This window comes from Chenopodium album, chromosome 2 (genome assembly GCF_948465745.1).
Source record: "Chenopodium album chromosome 2, dcCheAlbu1.1, whole genome shotgun sequence".
In the NCBI taxonomy this organism is placed as follows: domain Eukaryota; kingdom Viridiplantae; phylum Streptophyta; class Magnoliopsida; order Caryophyllales; family Amaranthaceae; genus Chenopodium; species Chenopodium album.
The window spans coordinates 76536627-76552473 of NC_137835.1; the positions used below are offsets into that span (position 1 = coordinate 76536627).

General features: G+C 35.7%; 1 protein-coding gene and 1 long non-coding RNA gene across 2 annotated transcripts; both read right to left on the reverse strand.

Annotated features, from left to right (window-relative positions):
- Positions 1–5506: 5506 nt before the first annotated feature.
- Positions 5507–7375, reverse strand: LOC145588142 (uncharacterized). Its single transcript, XR_014101550.1, has 3 exons — positions 7222–7375; positions 7039–7140; positions 5507–5604 (listed from the first exon to the last, which is right to left on the reverse strand). It is a non-coding gene; the product is annotated as an uncharacterized LOC145588142 (long non-coding RNA).
- Positions 7376–13969: 6594 nt separating this feature from the next.
- On the reverse strand, positions 13970–15409 carry LOC145576012 (uncharacterized). The gene has a single exon (XM_081633800.1). It carries the CDS (start codon positions 15407–15409, stop codon positions 13970–13972), a length of 1440 nt encoding a protein of 479 aa, XP_081489926.1.
- Positions 15410–15847: the final 438 nt, after the last annotated feature.

Genomic DNA, 15847 nt, shown 5'->3' on the forward strand with positions numbered 1-15847 from the left:
CATAAAGGGGCTAGATCGAGCATTAGAGGACGAGGCCCATCATGGGCCTCATCACTCTAGGTGGTCGGCCATATGGAGTGGACAAGAGAGTTTTGGGCTTTGTGCCCTCACTGCCCTAGTCTAATTATAATGAGATTATAAATAGACTAGGTGCCTAGGTTTACAAGTACAGTAAACAATTAACTGATCAGTGTGATCAAACCCTAATTAGCAAACACGAAACCCAACCCCTCTCAAAGTCCTCTCTCTCACACGGCTCTCCTCCTCCTTATTGGCGCCGGTGGTGTCTCGTGGTGGTTCGTGCGGTGGTCGGCTGTCCATAAAGGTGGTGATCGCGGTTTTCCTCAATCACTCGACCAATCTAGTATTGGTGGACGGCTCGTTCGAATCTTGTGGACTAAGTAGAGGAGCAATGCTTGGGGCTCTATTCTCTCCCTGATTTGCCCGTCGAATAGCTTCGTGGAATTCACGCGTCAAAGGTATGATTATGTGTCTTGTGTGTTATGCATGCGATTTTGGGAATGGTACTTGTTTGAATATGATTCATGTTATTTCCGCTGCGTAGTACCTATAAAATCCTACAGTGGTATTGTAGGCGTCGTTCGAAGTGCGCCTACGTTAAAAGCATGTTGTGAATATGCTTGGCACTCATAGGAAGTGGGAATTGACATTACGATTAGGGACAACGATTAGGGACAAATAAAGTAGGGAGCCGCCAACAAGTTTTTAAGGAACTTGTAAACCGTCCACGGATCATAAAAAGGCAACCACGATAAGGGACAACGATAGGCAACAACGATTGACCCGTGAAGGTTACACCCCATTCATAATCCATGAGATTACTAACTCCATATGGTTCGGAATCACGAAAGGAGGATCGGGGATGATGGTACGAAGTGAGTCATGGAGTCACATTCGCCCGTATTGGCCTCTACTCGATTCTTATATTGAAAAGCATTCCTGTGATCTCAAAGGCATACAATAAAATATTCAATTTGCTCCAAACTATTATTTAACTAAATTGGTTTAAAATTAATGCACACATAATTCTAAATATTTGGTGATCACTTCAATTAATAATAAGATTAAAAAGGAACCTAAACCGGTTGTCCAAATTATCTTATTAGGCGTGATTTTCAATTACATATTCCCTTTAAACATGCAATATGGTGATCAAAATAAATAATAGAATCAATATCAACATAAAAACCAATTTAATCATAATTCCAACAACATAAAAATCGTTAGAAAAACAATAATAATAAAAAGAGCATGATCCTTACTTTGAATCTGTTTGTTTGCAACTACAAAATAATAAACGAGTTAGTAACTTCAAGAAAATAATAAAGCAATGACTAAATTAAATTAAATAAAATAAAGTTGATTTTGGGGCCAAACCCTCAAACGATTCTACCTTTCACGCCTTGGTTTAAGGACAGAACCTCGAGTAAAATATGGACTCCTTTGAGTGCTTGAAGAAGGAATTTTGAAGTGAAAAGGGTAGGCTAGTGTTTAGGTTAATAGCATAAAAGAGAGAAAAATAAGAATAATCGAATTCTCGTCCCCCGTTCATCAGAAATGAGGGGGTATTTATAGGGAAATGTGCTGAGGGAGCACACGGAACCCTAAAATGATAAAAACCCTAAAAATGCATCCCGTGACACGGTCAGACTGTACCGTGACACGGTTAGACTGTACCGTCAGACGGTACAAGTTCCCGTGACACGGTCAGTTTTGGAGTGTCGCGGGAAATTTTTAGAAAACGGAACGGAAAACGCGTTAAGGGTTTACACGAAAAGGACACGGAACTTCCCGTGTCACGGCAGACCTCCCGTGTCACGGGAAGTCCCACCGTCAGACGGGAAGAGTTTCCGTGACACGGTCAAGCTTGACCGTAACACGGTCAGTTCCAGTTCACTTTTCCGTCTAAATTCATTTTTAACCCTAATTTCTTTCGGCTTTTTTAAGTGCCGATTGATAATTTCGGGCTTTTTTTCTGACTTTTATTATTCGAGCTAAAAATAAGAAAATAACAAAAATAAATAAAATATTTGGGCCAAAAATAATAAAATAATAAAATAAAAAGGTTTGGGCTTAAAATTAATTAACAAATTAAAACTATGCCTTTACCAAACACCAAGACTGATCCATAGACCTTTCAAAAACAAGAACTTAATAAGATACGATTTTTTAAGCACTCTCGGGATTAAATACTAAACCTGACCAATAGTGGCGGTGAAAGGTTATTTATCATCGGGTTTGGTTTTGGGGAGACATTTTTAGGTGTCTACAGGTATTAGTTAGCCTCTTGCATGAACGCGCTATATCATAATAATACGATTATTTGATGTCCGCGTTAATTTTATAATCAATTAAGAGGGAGAAATTAATTTAATTATAGTTCAATTATTATATTTAATGTGATTAAACTTTTGGAATCGATTAAATGTGATTTAATTATGCTCAAAATAGCCATGAAGAGACCGAATTTTAGCCCTAATTTTAAAATTTCGAACCCCATAACCCTAAATTTCGAATTTTTCGAAAATCCTAGCCCTAATATATGATTTTTGTGCTTGATTTTGATTTAATTCGATTTATTTTATGATTCATAATTTTAATCGGATTGATTTATGCATAAAAATGTTTTATGTATGATGATCAATTTAGTTTTAAAAGTTAGAATTAAATTGAGATTAATTTTATGAAGAACCCTAATTTTAAAGTTGAATGTGATTTAATTGTAATCTTATATATGGACTGATTTAATTTAATTATGATAAGTGTTATTTTAATTAAATTAAAACACAAAAAAAAATTGTTTTAGGTGGTCGGCAACCGCGGCTGGGTGGCGCAGCCACGGCGGCTGCCGACCAGGTGGCAGTCCGAGAGGGAGGGAGGGAGGGCAAGCGGTCAGGGGTGGCTGTGGGCAGCAGCGTGCAAGCGTTGCACGGCTGCTGCCACGGCTGCCAGAGCAGCTGCCCGCTGCTGCCTTGCGGCAGTGGCTGCTGTTATGGCAGCCAACCACGGTGGCCGGCGGTGGTGGCTTGCGGTATTTCAAAAAAAAAATAATTTAAATTATCTTATTTAAAAATTATTTCAAGATAATTGTGAATTATTTTGGGATAAAATTAGTTTTATTTTTGATAAGATAGAATATTTTGAAAATATGATCTTTTATTTTAAAAGATAAAATTGGTTTTATTTGGATAAAATCAAATATTCAAAAGTTGTTATATTTGATATTATCCATATTTAAAGTTGTTAAATTGGTAATTATCCTAATTAAAGTGGTTAATTTTGGATAAGATTGATAAGGATATTCCTAGCATATTCCAAAAGGATAATAATTGATTTAAATAATGTGATTATCCCATAATTAGATTAGGATATAATTGATTTTAAAATTATTTGATTGGCTAGTAATTATGATAGAATCTCCTAAATTTGTTAGGATAATCATGAAAGATTAAATATGATTTATCTTTCTAAATTAAAATATGATTTGATTCTATCTCATGACTAAATTAAATATATGATATTTTATAAACGGTCATGAATAATATACTTCCTCCGTTTTTTTAATATCGCACCACTTACCTTTTAAGGAAGTTTCACATTTATTGCACCATATCCATTTTAGGAAAAGAAATTGATGTGTTCACACTATAAATACCTAATATACCCTTGTTTTTCAACCCTTACTTTTATTTTGTGCATATAATCACAAGGGCAACTTGGTATTTCTACCTTTCTCTCTCATCCTTTTTTCCACTACCAAAAAATTTGTGTCAAACCCTTATGGTGCAATAATAAAAGAACGGAGGAAGTATGATATTATCTAATTATGATTAAAATATAAGATATTTTAGGAAATGCGTTGACTTTATTATGAACATTCGATGTTGTAGTTTAGACAAGCATGTTGAGTGATTTATTATATGGCACTTTTATAATATATGATATTATGTTGCTATATATAGGCTGGTATGGCCCATAGATTCTTAAATACGATCTCCGCATCGTGATGTATTTTTGTAATCTAAATACGGTCTGCGTACCGTTAAGTATTTTTGTAACTTTTATTTAAAGTAAATAGAATAGTTATTTAAATAATATTGGTCCAAAGAAGCCCATGAAGTGAAGGCCCAAAGGAGCTAGGTGGATGGAGATCCATGATGATTCAAGTGGGAGCTTTTTCATTTCTAGTTTTCTTAGGACTAAGGGGCCATACTATGTCATGATTTATTGCATTATTAGATTATGCATGTTAGATTTTATTTATGTTGATTGATTATGCGCTAGAGTTCACTAAATAATCACAACATAATAAATCTAGGTCCCAGTAATATTGAGATTGCTTTTCCAATTAAAAACCCGATGAAGCCTTTGATATTTATGATGGGTCATGCCAAAGCTGAGTGTCATATTATATCTTAGGGGAGTGGGGGTAAAACAAATTTTACACTTTTAATTGGTTATGCTCAACAAGGTTACCTAAAGAGTTTAGAACCTTGAAGCAAAGGGAAATAATTAAACATGTGATGATTAATTATTCAACCAAGAGTTACAAGAGTTGTAATCAGTAAAGAGTTTACTCACCTTGAAAATGTAATCACTAGTGGAAAAATCCTCATCCGTAACGGGAAAAAAAGGGTCATCCGTAACGGGCAGCGTCCGTTACGTATGCGGCCGTTACGGATGGCCATTGTTATTCGTAACGGGCACTGTCCGTTATGAATAATGGGTTATTCGTAACGGACATTTCAAATGTCCGTTACGAATAACTCATTATTCGTAACTGACATTTCAGATGTCCGTTACGAATAACCCATTATTCGTAACTGACATTTCAGATGTCCGTTACGAATAACCCATTATTCGTAACTGACATTTTAGATGTCCGTTACGAATAACCCATTATTCGTAACGGACATTTTAAATGTAATGGGTTATTCGTAACGGACATCTGAAATGTCAGTTACGAATAATGGGTTATTCGTAACGGACATCTGAAATGTCAGTTACGAATAAATTTTTTTTGTATTAAAATAAGTCCTTATTCGTAACGGGCACATAAACCGCCCGTTACGAATAAGTGATTATTCGTAACTGACATCTTAAATGTCCGTTACGAATAGAGTTTTATTGTATATAATTTAACACTTATTTGTAACGGGCAACAAAAGTGCCCGTTACGAATAACTGGTTATTTGTAACTGACAATTTTGCTGCCCGTTACAAATAGTTATTAAATTAAATTTTCATTTTATTTAATTTCGACAGCATGTATTTATATATAATTAATATATATTAATTAAAACCTGTTATAATATACATGTTCCTGTAAAAAGCAATTATACCGAACAATCTTTCGTAAAAATTAATACGACGTAATATAAAAACTGAAGTAGTAACACATTACAAATAAAAACTTGTATAAATTTATCCAAAATATACAACAACACTAAAAATATTACGTTGTTCTACCTAAGCTAATAGTTAAGCATTCAATAAATATTTACTTCTAAAGTATTGCGCCCATTGTTCTCGAACCACATTCAACTCGTCAACATCATACGGGGCGGTCCTTGGACAAAAATCCTATTGAAAAAAAAAACCATATGAAAGTGGTTACAAAATAAAAACAATCCATAATAAAAACAATCATTAGAATAAATGTGATGAACCAAATTATAGAAATAAAACTCATAATATAGAAACAAAACACATAACATCCTTAATTGACTTATATTTTGATTTCTATGAGTTGAAATCAATAAAAAGTTAACATTTACTCACTTTTGGGAGCGTATAGAGCCAAAAAGGCTTCAAAATTGTGCTAAAGGACTTCTATCTTTCCCATATTTCAAGTATTGGTTCAAATTAACACAATGTAACACATAACATCCTTAATTATCTTATTTTTTGGTTTCTATGAATTGAAATCAATGATAATTGACCACTATCTCACTCTTGGGACATATAGAGCCCAAAACGCTTCAAAATTGCCTAAGGGCCTTCTACCTTTCCCATCTTTCAAGTATTTGTTCAAATTAACACAATATAATACAAAACATCCTTAATTACCTTATATTTTGGTTTCTATGAATTGAAATCAATGAAAAGTAACCATTTACTCACTTCTAGGAGCGTATAGAGCCAAAAAGGCTTCAAAATTGCCTAAGGGACTTTTACCTTTTTCATCTTTCATGTATTGGTTCAAATTAACACAATATAATACTAAACATCCTTAATTACCTTATATTTTGGTTTTTATGAATTGAAATCAATGAAAATTGACCATTATCTCACTCTTGGGAGCTTATAGAGCCAAAAACGCTTCAAAATTGTCTAAGGGACTTCTACCTTTCCCATCTTTCAAGTATTTAATACAAAACATCCTTAATTACCTTATATTTTGGTTTCTATGAATTGAAATCAATAAAAAGTAACCATTTACTCACTTCTAGGAGCGTATAGAGCCAAAAAGGCTTCAAAATTTCCTAAGGGACTTCTACCTTTCCATCTTTCATGTATTGGTTCAAATTAACACAATATAATACTAAACATCCTTAATTACCTTATATTTTCGTTTTTATGAATTGAAATCAATGAAAATTGACCATTATCTCACTCTTGGGAGCTTATAGAGCCAAAAACGCTTCAAAATTGTCTAAGGGACTTCTACCTTTCCCATCTTTCAAGTATTTGTTCAAATTAACACAATATAACACATAACATCCTTAATTACCTTATATTTTGGTTTCTATGAATTGAAATCAATGAAAATTGACCAATTACTCACTTTTAGGAGCGTATAGAGCCAAAAAGGCTTGAAAATTGCCTAAGGGACTTCTACCTTTCCTATCTTTCATGTATTGGTTCAAATTAACACAATATAACACTAAACATCCTTAATTACCTTATATTTTGGTTTTTATGAATTGAAATCAATAACAATTGACCATTATCTTACTCTTGGGAGCGTATAGAGCTAAAAAGGTTTCAAAATTTGCAAAAAAAAAAACTACTAACCTCTTCTAAGACACCTTTGCACTCCAAGTGAGAAGTAACAATCTCATACATGTATCTCATAATGTAGTAGCCACATTCAACGCCTCCTTGTTGTTGAGCACACTAGTATTTATAACAAATAGTTAAAAATTTTGTTTTCAAAGTGAACAATGTATAACAATATGGGGTGAGTAGTGTATTTACCTCCATTTGTATGAATTTCAATTTTTGCCTTTGTGATTTCAATTCACTCCCTGTGAGATTCGCCCGATATAATTTATAAGCCCTACAAAAATAATATATATTCTAACACTTAGAACAAAATAATCTACAACACCACATACAAAAATGATATAGAAACTAGGGCATAATTTCAAGGTTGTGGCTCACGTCATCATAATCTCGGCAATTTTCAATTTTCGGGGATTTTCTTTAGGTAGCTTCATAGAGTCAAACTCATAAGCTAAACCTAATTGTAGATCGACCACCACAAGAACCCAATGACCACTACATCATTTAAGAGAAAAACACAAGTTAGAGTATTGGAAAATTGGTGAAAAACATATCATTTATATGATTAAGTTTAGTGGCAATATAAAAAACATATTTCGAACCTTGCGACATATGGAGCCACGATGAATTTGCAACGTTTACCCGTCTTTCTTACTTCATGCAAAAATGTATTCTTCACATATGTATAAGTTTCAAGGTAATCATTCTCAATTGAAGATTCAGAAATGAGTTGAGGACAAAAGAATGTGATCTCAGTCCTGTTGAAAAGGTCGATGAAGTTGTCTACTAAATACCTACATGATAAAGACATAGAAAACAAAAAATTCAGCATTATAGCATTAAAAATATTATTATAGTGAATATAAGAACCAAAGTAAAGGAAGATTAAGTAACCTACATGATATAAACATGAATCAACGAAACATTAGTCCACGATCCTCTTAGAAATTCACGTACATCGGTAGCGGTTACCCAAATCTGTTTGTCGCTATCAAAATTAAACATTGAGGCCTTTAAAAGTACCGATGTTGTATCATACTTTGCATCATCAGAATTCATTAACCAATACAACAACTCACATCCCTCGCCAAAAGTATCGACAATTTTATCTTCAAGTGGTAGGAATTTTGTGGGTTTGATGGTAGATTGCCTTGATTTCACACCACAACTATCGTCCCCTTCTTTGCTTTGGCGAGATCTATGCTTCTTTTTGGGCGATGGTGAAACCTTTACAAATAGGTGAATATTAGTCTAGATAAAGTATACAAAAATGATGGGATTTAATGTTAATAGTAGGAGAATATACCTCTTCTTCAAAAAAAAACCATGTCTATAGGCCATAGTACAAAGGAAGACTTGGCTTTTCCCAACTTAGTCACACCATCGGGAGACGGTACCGGTATATCGAGGAGGGCACAGTCGGGATAAGGGTTGTCCACACTAACCCTGTAATGATCAGGTAACATCTTCAGGTTGTGCGTAACTTCACCGGTAACAGGATATACCGTTCCATCTGCCACAACCACTAAATTTTGATTGTACTCATCTTTCAATGCTAAGCGACATTTAGTGGCTACCTACATATTACAAAAAACTCGATCAATATTATACATGTTAACCATGTAAAGTCATATCTTTAGTATTAGTTAAAGACATATACCTCTATTACACGAGGGCTTTGTTTTGCCTCCATGTTCGTCATCACTTGCATTCCTTGAAATGCCTCCACGTCACCGGTCATATGTGGTAGTAAATTGGCGAGATACACTTTCACCTCCATTGCCACCCGTTGTTCCAACCTCTCTTTGGTCCTCTCTTCGATCCTCTCTTCGATCCTCTCTTCGATCCTCTCTTGAAGCTTCTCTTCAACCTTTTCTTCTAGCCTCGCCTCAAATTCTTGAGTTAGGGTAGCTTTCATTGATTCTAACTCTTCTAATGAGCATCCACCTTGGCCGGATGATTTACTCTTTTTGTATCCCTTCCCAAATACTTGTGTGTGACTAACTCCAACCCCACACCTTCCTAGTGCTTTTACATGCCCGCGGTGATCCCTTTTTCCTAAAGCCTTGTCGAGGGCATCCATACCAATAACATCACTTGAATTGTTTCCTTCATCATTCTTTTGCAAGTTTTCCAACTATTAAAAAAAAAACATATATAAGATATGGCAGAACCTGAATTGAAAAAAAAAGATATCAAAACAGTAGGTTGAATGTACATCAACCAAAATCAAAACACACCTAATTTAGGATGAAACTGAAATCTCAGAACTGAAATTTCAGAACTGATTGGAACTGAAATTTCAGATTCTGAAATTTCAGAACTGATCGGAACTGAAATTTCAGAACTGATTGGAACTGAAATTTCAGAACTGATCGGAACTGAAATTTCAGTGATCGGAACTGATCAGAACTGAAATTTTAGAACTGATCAGAACTGAAATTTCAGAACTGATCGAAAGTCATCGGAACTGAAATTTCAGAACTGATCGGAAGTGATCAGAACTGAAATTTCAGAACTGATCGGAACTGAAATTTCAGCGCATTGTATTACTGCAGCGCATCTTCCAGAATTGTGAAGAAAAAAAAAACAAAAAAAACAAAAAAAATACGCGGATTAATAAACAATGATAATATAGTTTGGAATCATATCGTAGAGTGTACATACCATAAGCTCCACAAAGTAGAAGATGTAAGGCCACAAGAAATACCAACAACAAAGTAGGCCTCATGATTTCAACTATTAAGAAGATAGTATAGCTAACTAGATTGGTATATTATATGTATGTGATAATTTGAGGATGTATATATTGTTAGTGTAGTTTAGTGTATAAACAAACAAGAAGATATATAGCTTACAAGTATATCTAACACCTGATCTCTCTTTATATATATATCTCTATATATATGGTTCGAGAGAAATGGGGATATGAAGGTTGTTGAGTAAACAAGACTTTGATAAGAGTGGCTTATAACTTAATAAAATACTAATAAGAGAAAAGCCTACTTACTTAAATAAGAGATCTGAGGGTCCACCTTTGTTTTGTCAACATAGACATAGCAAATGGGGCTGTTTTTTTGTTCACTTCCCCTTCCTTTTCATCTTTCCTTTTCTTTTCTTTTCTTAATGGGCAGTCATTTTGTTACTGATTTTTCTATTGCATCTTTAATCTAGTGTCATCTGTCATGTTTAATTGTTTATCTACTCCCCTCTTCTCTTCTTTCTGTAATGAATTTAGGGGTCAATAGGATATCAATTTTTTAGTTAAATAGAAGTACCTCTAAGTACATCAAATGAACCACATATAGGACAGATTAGGACCTCATTATTACCCTTAAAATTCTCAATATTACCATCACCTAGATGCTAAATCATTACTTGTTTGAAAAGTTTGGTTAATTGGCCCAGTAAATATGATGGCCAGTAAAATAATAGAAGAAAAATCTCAGCGTGTTCTACAATGTTCAGAAATTAGCTTCCTATTCCAAAAAAATTTCTCAAACAAATTACGATCGAGGACAACCATGAAGACAGACAAAATTGAAGACAAAGCCGATTGCAGATGACGAGCTGTTGTCTAATGTAATAGAACTTGCTGCCCATTACATAGAAAATGATCAGAACTGATCGGAACTGATCAGAACTGTAATTTCAGAACTGATCGGAACTGATCAGAACTGTAATTTCAGAACTGATCGGAACTGATCAGGACTGATTAGAACTGATCAGAAAAGGCCTCAATTTTAGCAAATCCCATTAAACAACGCAGGAAGCAGGAAATGAGCAATAAACAGAAAAGGCATCCCATTAAACAATGCAGGAAATGAGCAATAAACAGAAAAGGCCTGATCACTTATCAGCTCAAAAGTATAAACAAGTAACTGAAAAAAAAACTATACTTGGTTACTTAGAACAACACTTACAATAGCATTGGCTATTTGCTGGGTTTCGGCATTCTTCGGGTCTATAGCCCACGATCCATCTGCATTACGAGTTTGACGGGCCAAAATCCAATAAAGAGACCGATTTTTAAGCTTTTCACTCATTACACAGCTTGTTGTGGACTCTGTGGTGCTTGAGGTTGAAGATTCTGCTGGAATTCTATTGGTCTTACTCCAATCAACTCGAGCCCTCTCATAACTCTTGGAGCCTAGATGGTGGCGATGCTTATTATTCTTTGCATTTTTCTTGCCTTTTTCACTCAGAGCCTGTTACAAAATGGAAAGCTATTGTAAGTAGTATTGTAGTTGAAATAAAGTATATATGTGAAAAATACTTTCATAATATCTTACACACCTTAAATTCATCTGTATTGCAATATGTCTCAAACTCTTTCCATTGCTCTTCTGTGATGTAACCTTCATAAAGCTCCCAGGGCTTAATGTTTGCACTTGGTGAGTCAGGGAGAGGTGCAGTTTCCTTAGTAATGAATCGTGAAACTAACCAAGACTTGTGCTTCCTAAATCTAGCACCAACAGCTTCATGGAACTTCTTCTCTTTACTACCCTTGGGATCATCAATGTGGAACTTCCGCTACAAAATTAGAGAATGTTAATATTCATAATTAATTATAAGTATCGTTAAATTTAGAGCAATAAACCATATTTATATCGTAATTACCTTACTCTCCTCCCACAAGTTTTGCTTTTGAACTTTATCATACTTCGGATATCCCTTCACATTAATGTTAACTCTTTGAGCACAATTACCAATTTGCTTCCCATAAGCAGATTCCCACTTTCCAATAGGCATGTCAAACTCATCAAATTCGAGGAACATGGGTGTAATTGTTTGGACTGATTTGGACGGGCCTCGTCCCTTTTTTGTAGAAGATTTTACTTGGGAAGTGGAGGCATCCATGTCACCAGATTGTTCCTGTCCATCATGATCATCTCGGTTTTCTTCCATTGTAGTATGCCTACACCTACACAAAGAATGAAATTAACAAGAATAGAATCAAAATCATAACAATAAAATCATATTAATGTAAATACTATACAATAAAGAAATTAATGATTTAGATATATACCAATTTAATAAATTCAATATTAATTGCAAAAAAATACTATTGTTAAAGGAATACAATAACACAAACCTTGGTTGTAGGTATAGGAACCACTAACCCTTCCTCACGATCATACTCTACATCACCAACAATATCTTCCCCTTCTTGTAGAGGTTGCACTCCCATTGTTATAGGCGGGATGTCATCAAATTGGTCATACTCTTCTTCATCCACAACATCTTCCACACCCACAATTTTTCTCTTGCCTTCAACTACAACACGCCATTGCGGATCTATATTATCCTTGATGTAGAATACTTGTTTCGATTGTGAGGCTAATACAAAAGGCTCTTCACCATCAGTATAACGACTAGAGTCAACCAAGGTGAATCCAAATAACTCATCGGTTTTCATACCACGACGGTTATCAGCCCATGTGCAACGAAATAAAGGAATTGTGAAATCAACATAATCCAACTCCCAGATTTCTTGAATGACACCGTAATATGCCTGTGTAGCTTCAACTGGCCTTGTATCCCTAGAACTTGAGTATTCAGTAGAAGATGCAACCACGACAACACCACTATTTTGTTGCACACTTTTTTCATCTTGACGACAAGTGGCAAAAGTAAATCCATTGATATCGTAACCCTCATAAGTATACACAAGTGGTTGTGGACCTCGTGAAAGCCACTTGATCGTTTCAGAAACATTCTCATCTCTACTCAATTCAAGCTTCACTTGGCCTTCAAACCACTCAACAAAGTGGCGATTATGCTCCTGCATCAACGCATAGGAGCTGATCCTGGGATTGTGAATTTTCAACTCACGAAGATGTTTTTCAATATATGGATGAACTGCAGATAGGTTTTGTAGCACAAATCGGTGGGCTTTCTTATATCGATCAAGTGGAGGTTTAACCAATTTCCGACCTACTGTACCCTTTCCTTGAAGTCTTCCCTCGTGACGAGAAGTCGGAATCCCAATTTCTTTAGCCTTAGCTAAAAACACTGAACAATAGTTCCCTGCTTCCTCTGCTATGAACCCTTTCACGATGCTCCCTTAAGGATTTGCTCTGTTCTTTGCCTTATCTGCCAAAGTACCCATTTGCCTCTCATAAGGGTACATGCAACGCATAAATACAGGACCACACTCCTTTATCTCACGAGGCAAGTGCATAACAAGGTGAGTCATTATGTCAAAAAAGGAAGGAGGAAAATACATCTCGAATTTGCATAATGTTTCAACAATATCATATTCCATATCGTCGAGTGTTTTTGGATCTATCACCTTACTGCAAATTGCATTGAAAAACAAGCAAAGCTTCACAATAGCATGCCTAACATGTTTTGGCAAAAGGCCTCGGAGTGCAATTGGCATGAACACTTGCATCATCACATGACAATCATGGGACTTCATACCAACAACTTTCTTATAAGTAGTAGAAACAAAACGCCTTAAGTTCGACGAATACCCTATCGGCACCTTGATTCCTTTCAAACACTCACAAAAGATCCTTTTTTCTTCTCTAGACAATGTATAACACGCATGGGGCAAAAATGCTTTTTTCGTTGCTTCATTTTCCTCAGCCCATAACTTAGGTCGAATTTTGGCTTCCTTCATGTCTCTACGCACATTAACACCATCCTTTGTCTTTCCTTTGATATTCAACAAAGTCCCAATTAGTGCCTCACAAACATTTTTTTCAATGTGCATAACATCAAGACAATGTCGAACCGACAAGTGCTTCCAATAAGGCAGATCCCACAACTTAGACACTTTTTTCCACAACACACCCTTCTTCGGTATCTCTCTGTGCATCTTACCGAAGATTGTCTTAACATTTTTAATTTTCTCATACACTTCAATTCCTGTCAATGGCTCACGACTCACTCCCTTCTCAACATGCCCGTCGAATTGTTGTCTCATCTTCCTTTATGGGTGATTTCGACGAAGTGATCGTCTGGTATGCATGTACACATTCTTCCCCCAACGCTTCAAGCGTGTAATTTGCATGTCATCCTCACAAATAGGGCATGGTTTTTGTCCTCTGACTTCGTACCCTGACAAATTTCCATATGCAGGAAAGTCATTAATAGTACAAAACACCATGGCTCTTAATCTGAAACTTGTACCCGAAAGAGCATCAAATGTCACAACACCTTCATCCCACAACAGTTTCAAATCGTCAATAAGGGGCTCCAAATAAACATCTATCTCATGGCCAGGTTGTTTAGGACCTGGGATTAGAAGTGATAACATGATGTACTTGCGCTTCATGCACAACCAAGGAGGTAGATTGTATATTGACAGAAGAACAGGCCATGTACTATGTTGACTACTAAGAGTGCTAAATGGATTCATCCCATCCATACTTAATGCTAGTCTTATGTTCCTCGGCTCCTTCCCGAATTCTGGAAATGTCTTGTCAATGTGTTTCCATTGCAACGAATCAGCTTGGTGTCTGATCAACCCATCCTTCTTCCTCTCATTTTCATGCCAAACCAACTTCTTTGCTTCATCCTTAATTAAGAACAGGCGCTTCAACCTTGGTATTATAGGAAGATACCATACTACCTTAGCTGGTGGCCACTTCAAGGGATCCTTATTTAAGCCCTCTCGCTTGTATCGTGACACACCACACTTTGGGCAAGCATCCAATTTTGCATTCTCCTTTCGATATAGCACACAATCATTAGGACATGCATGGATCTTGGTGTACTCTAAACCCAATGGACACATCAACTTCTTTGCATAGTAAGTCGACTTAGGAATGTCATTTCCTTCTGGAAACATATCAGAGAGGGTTTCCAACAACAAAGTGAAACTAGTGTTGGTCCACCCGCTCTTTGCTTTCAAGTTATATAAAGTTAAAATCCCAGAAAGCTTGGAATACTTAGAACAACCAGGATACAACGGTGTCTCAGCTGCTTTCGACACATTCTCATATATATGAGAATCTTCATTAACATGATCGCCTAACCCGTCTATCATCTCTTCTATCCTGTCTTCCTCAACATCATCATTAAAACCCACTTCATTATCATCAAAACCATTCGGCTCTCTCTCATCAGCTTCATTATCGTTAATAGAAGAATTATCCGCGGGAGGAAATTTTTCACCATGCCAATACCAAATACTGTAGTCTGGCATAAACCCACGAATAATCAAATGGTCCTCTATTTTCTTAATGTCTTCCCACCTCTTCACATTGTTACAATCACGACAAGGGCAGAAAATAGGTCTTGCTTTGGTTAGCCTTTGTTCAACGAGTGTACTCCATTGGTGTTGCACTGCGATTCTACAGAACTCTTTGACCCCGGCTAAGTATTCAGGTGTGGTTCGAGAACCACTATACATCCAACGACGGTCCATTTCTAAAAATGTATGATTAAAACCCAAGAAACAAATTATATTCAACATCACATATCAACACATTCCAAATGCATGATTCCAAAGGTCCTTATCACTCCAACCTAACCCATCCTTGGAAGTGTATTCTCACTAGCAAATGGTTGACCATTTTTCGGCTCTAAGGAAATTTCGGCAGCATTTCCCTATGGTTCTCAAAGTACACGATGTAATTAATTTCTTAATTACATATGTACCCCGAGAACACATTAGGGAATGCTAACACAAAATTACCTTTACTTCCGAAAAACAAGCATCCATTTACATCCTAAGTGAGAATACAATTCCAAGAACAGTCCCAAACGGGGACTATTCAAGATTTACTCCTAATGAGTAAATCTTGAACGGGTATCTAGGCATATGAAAATATAAAGCATAATAAATATTAACACATTCAAGATT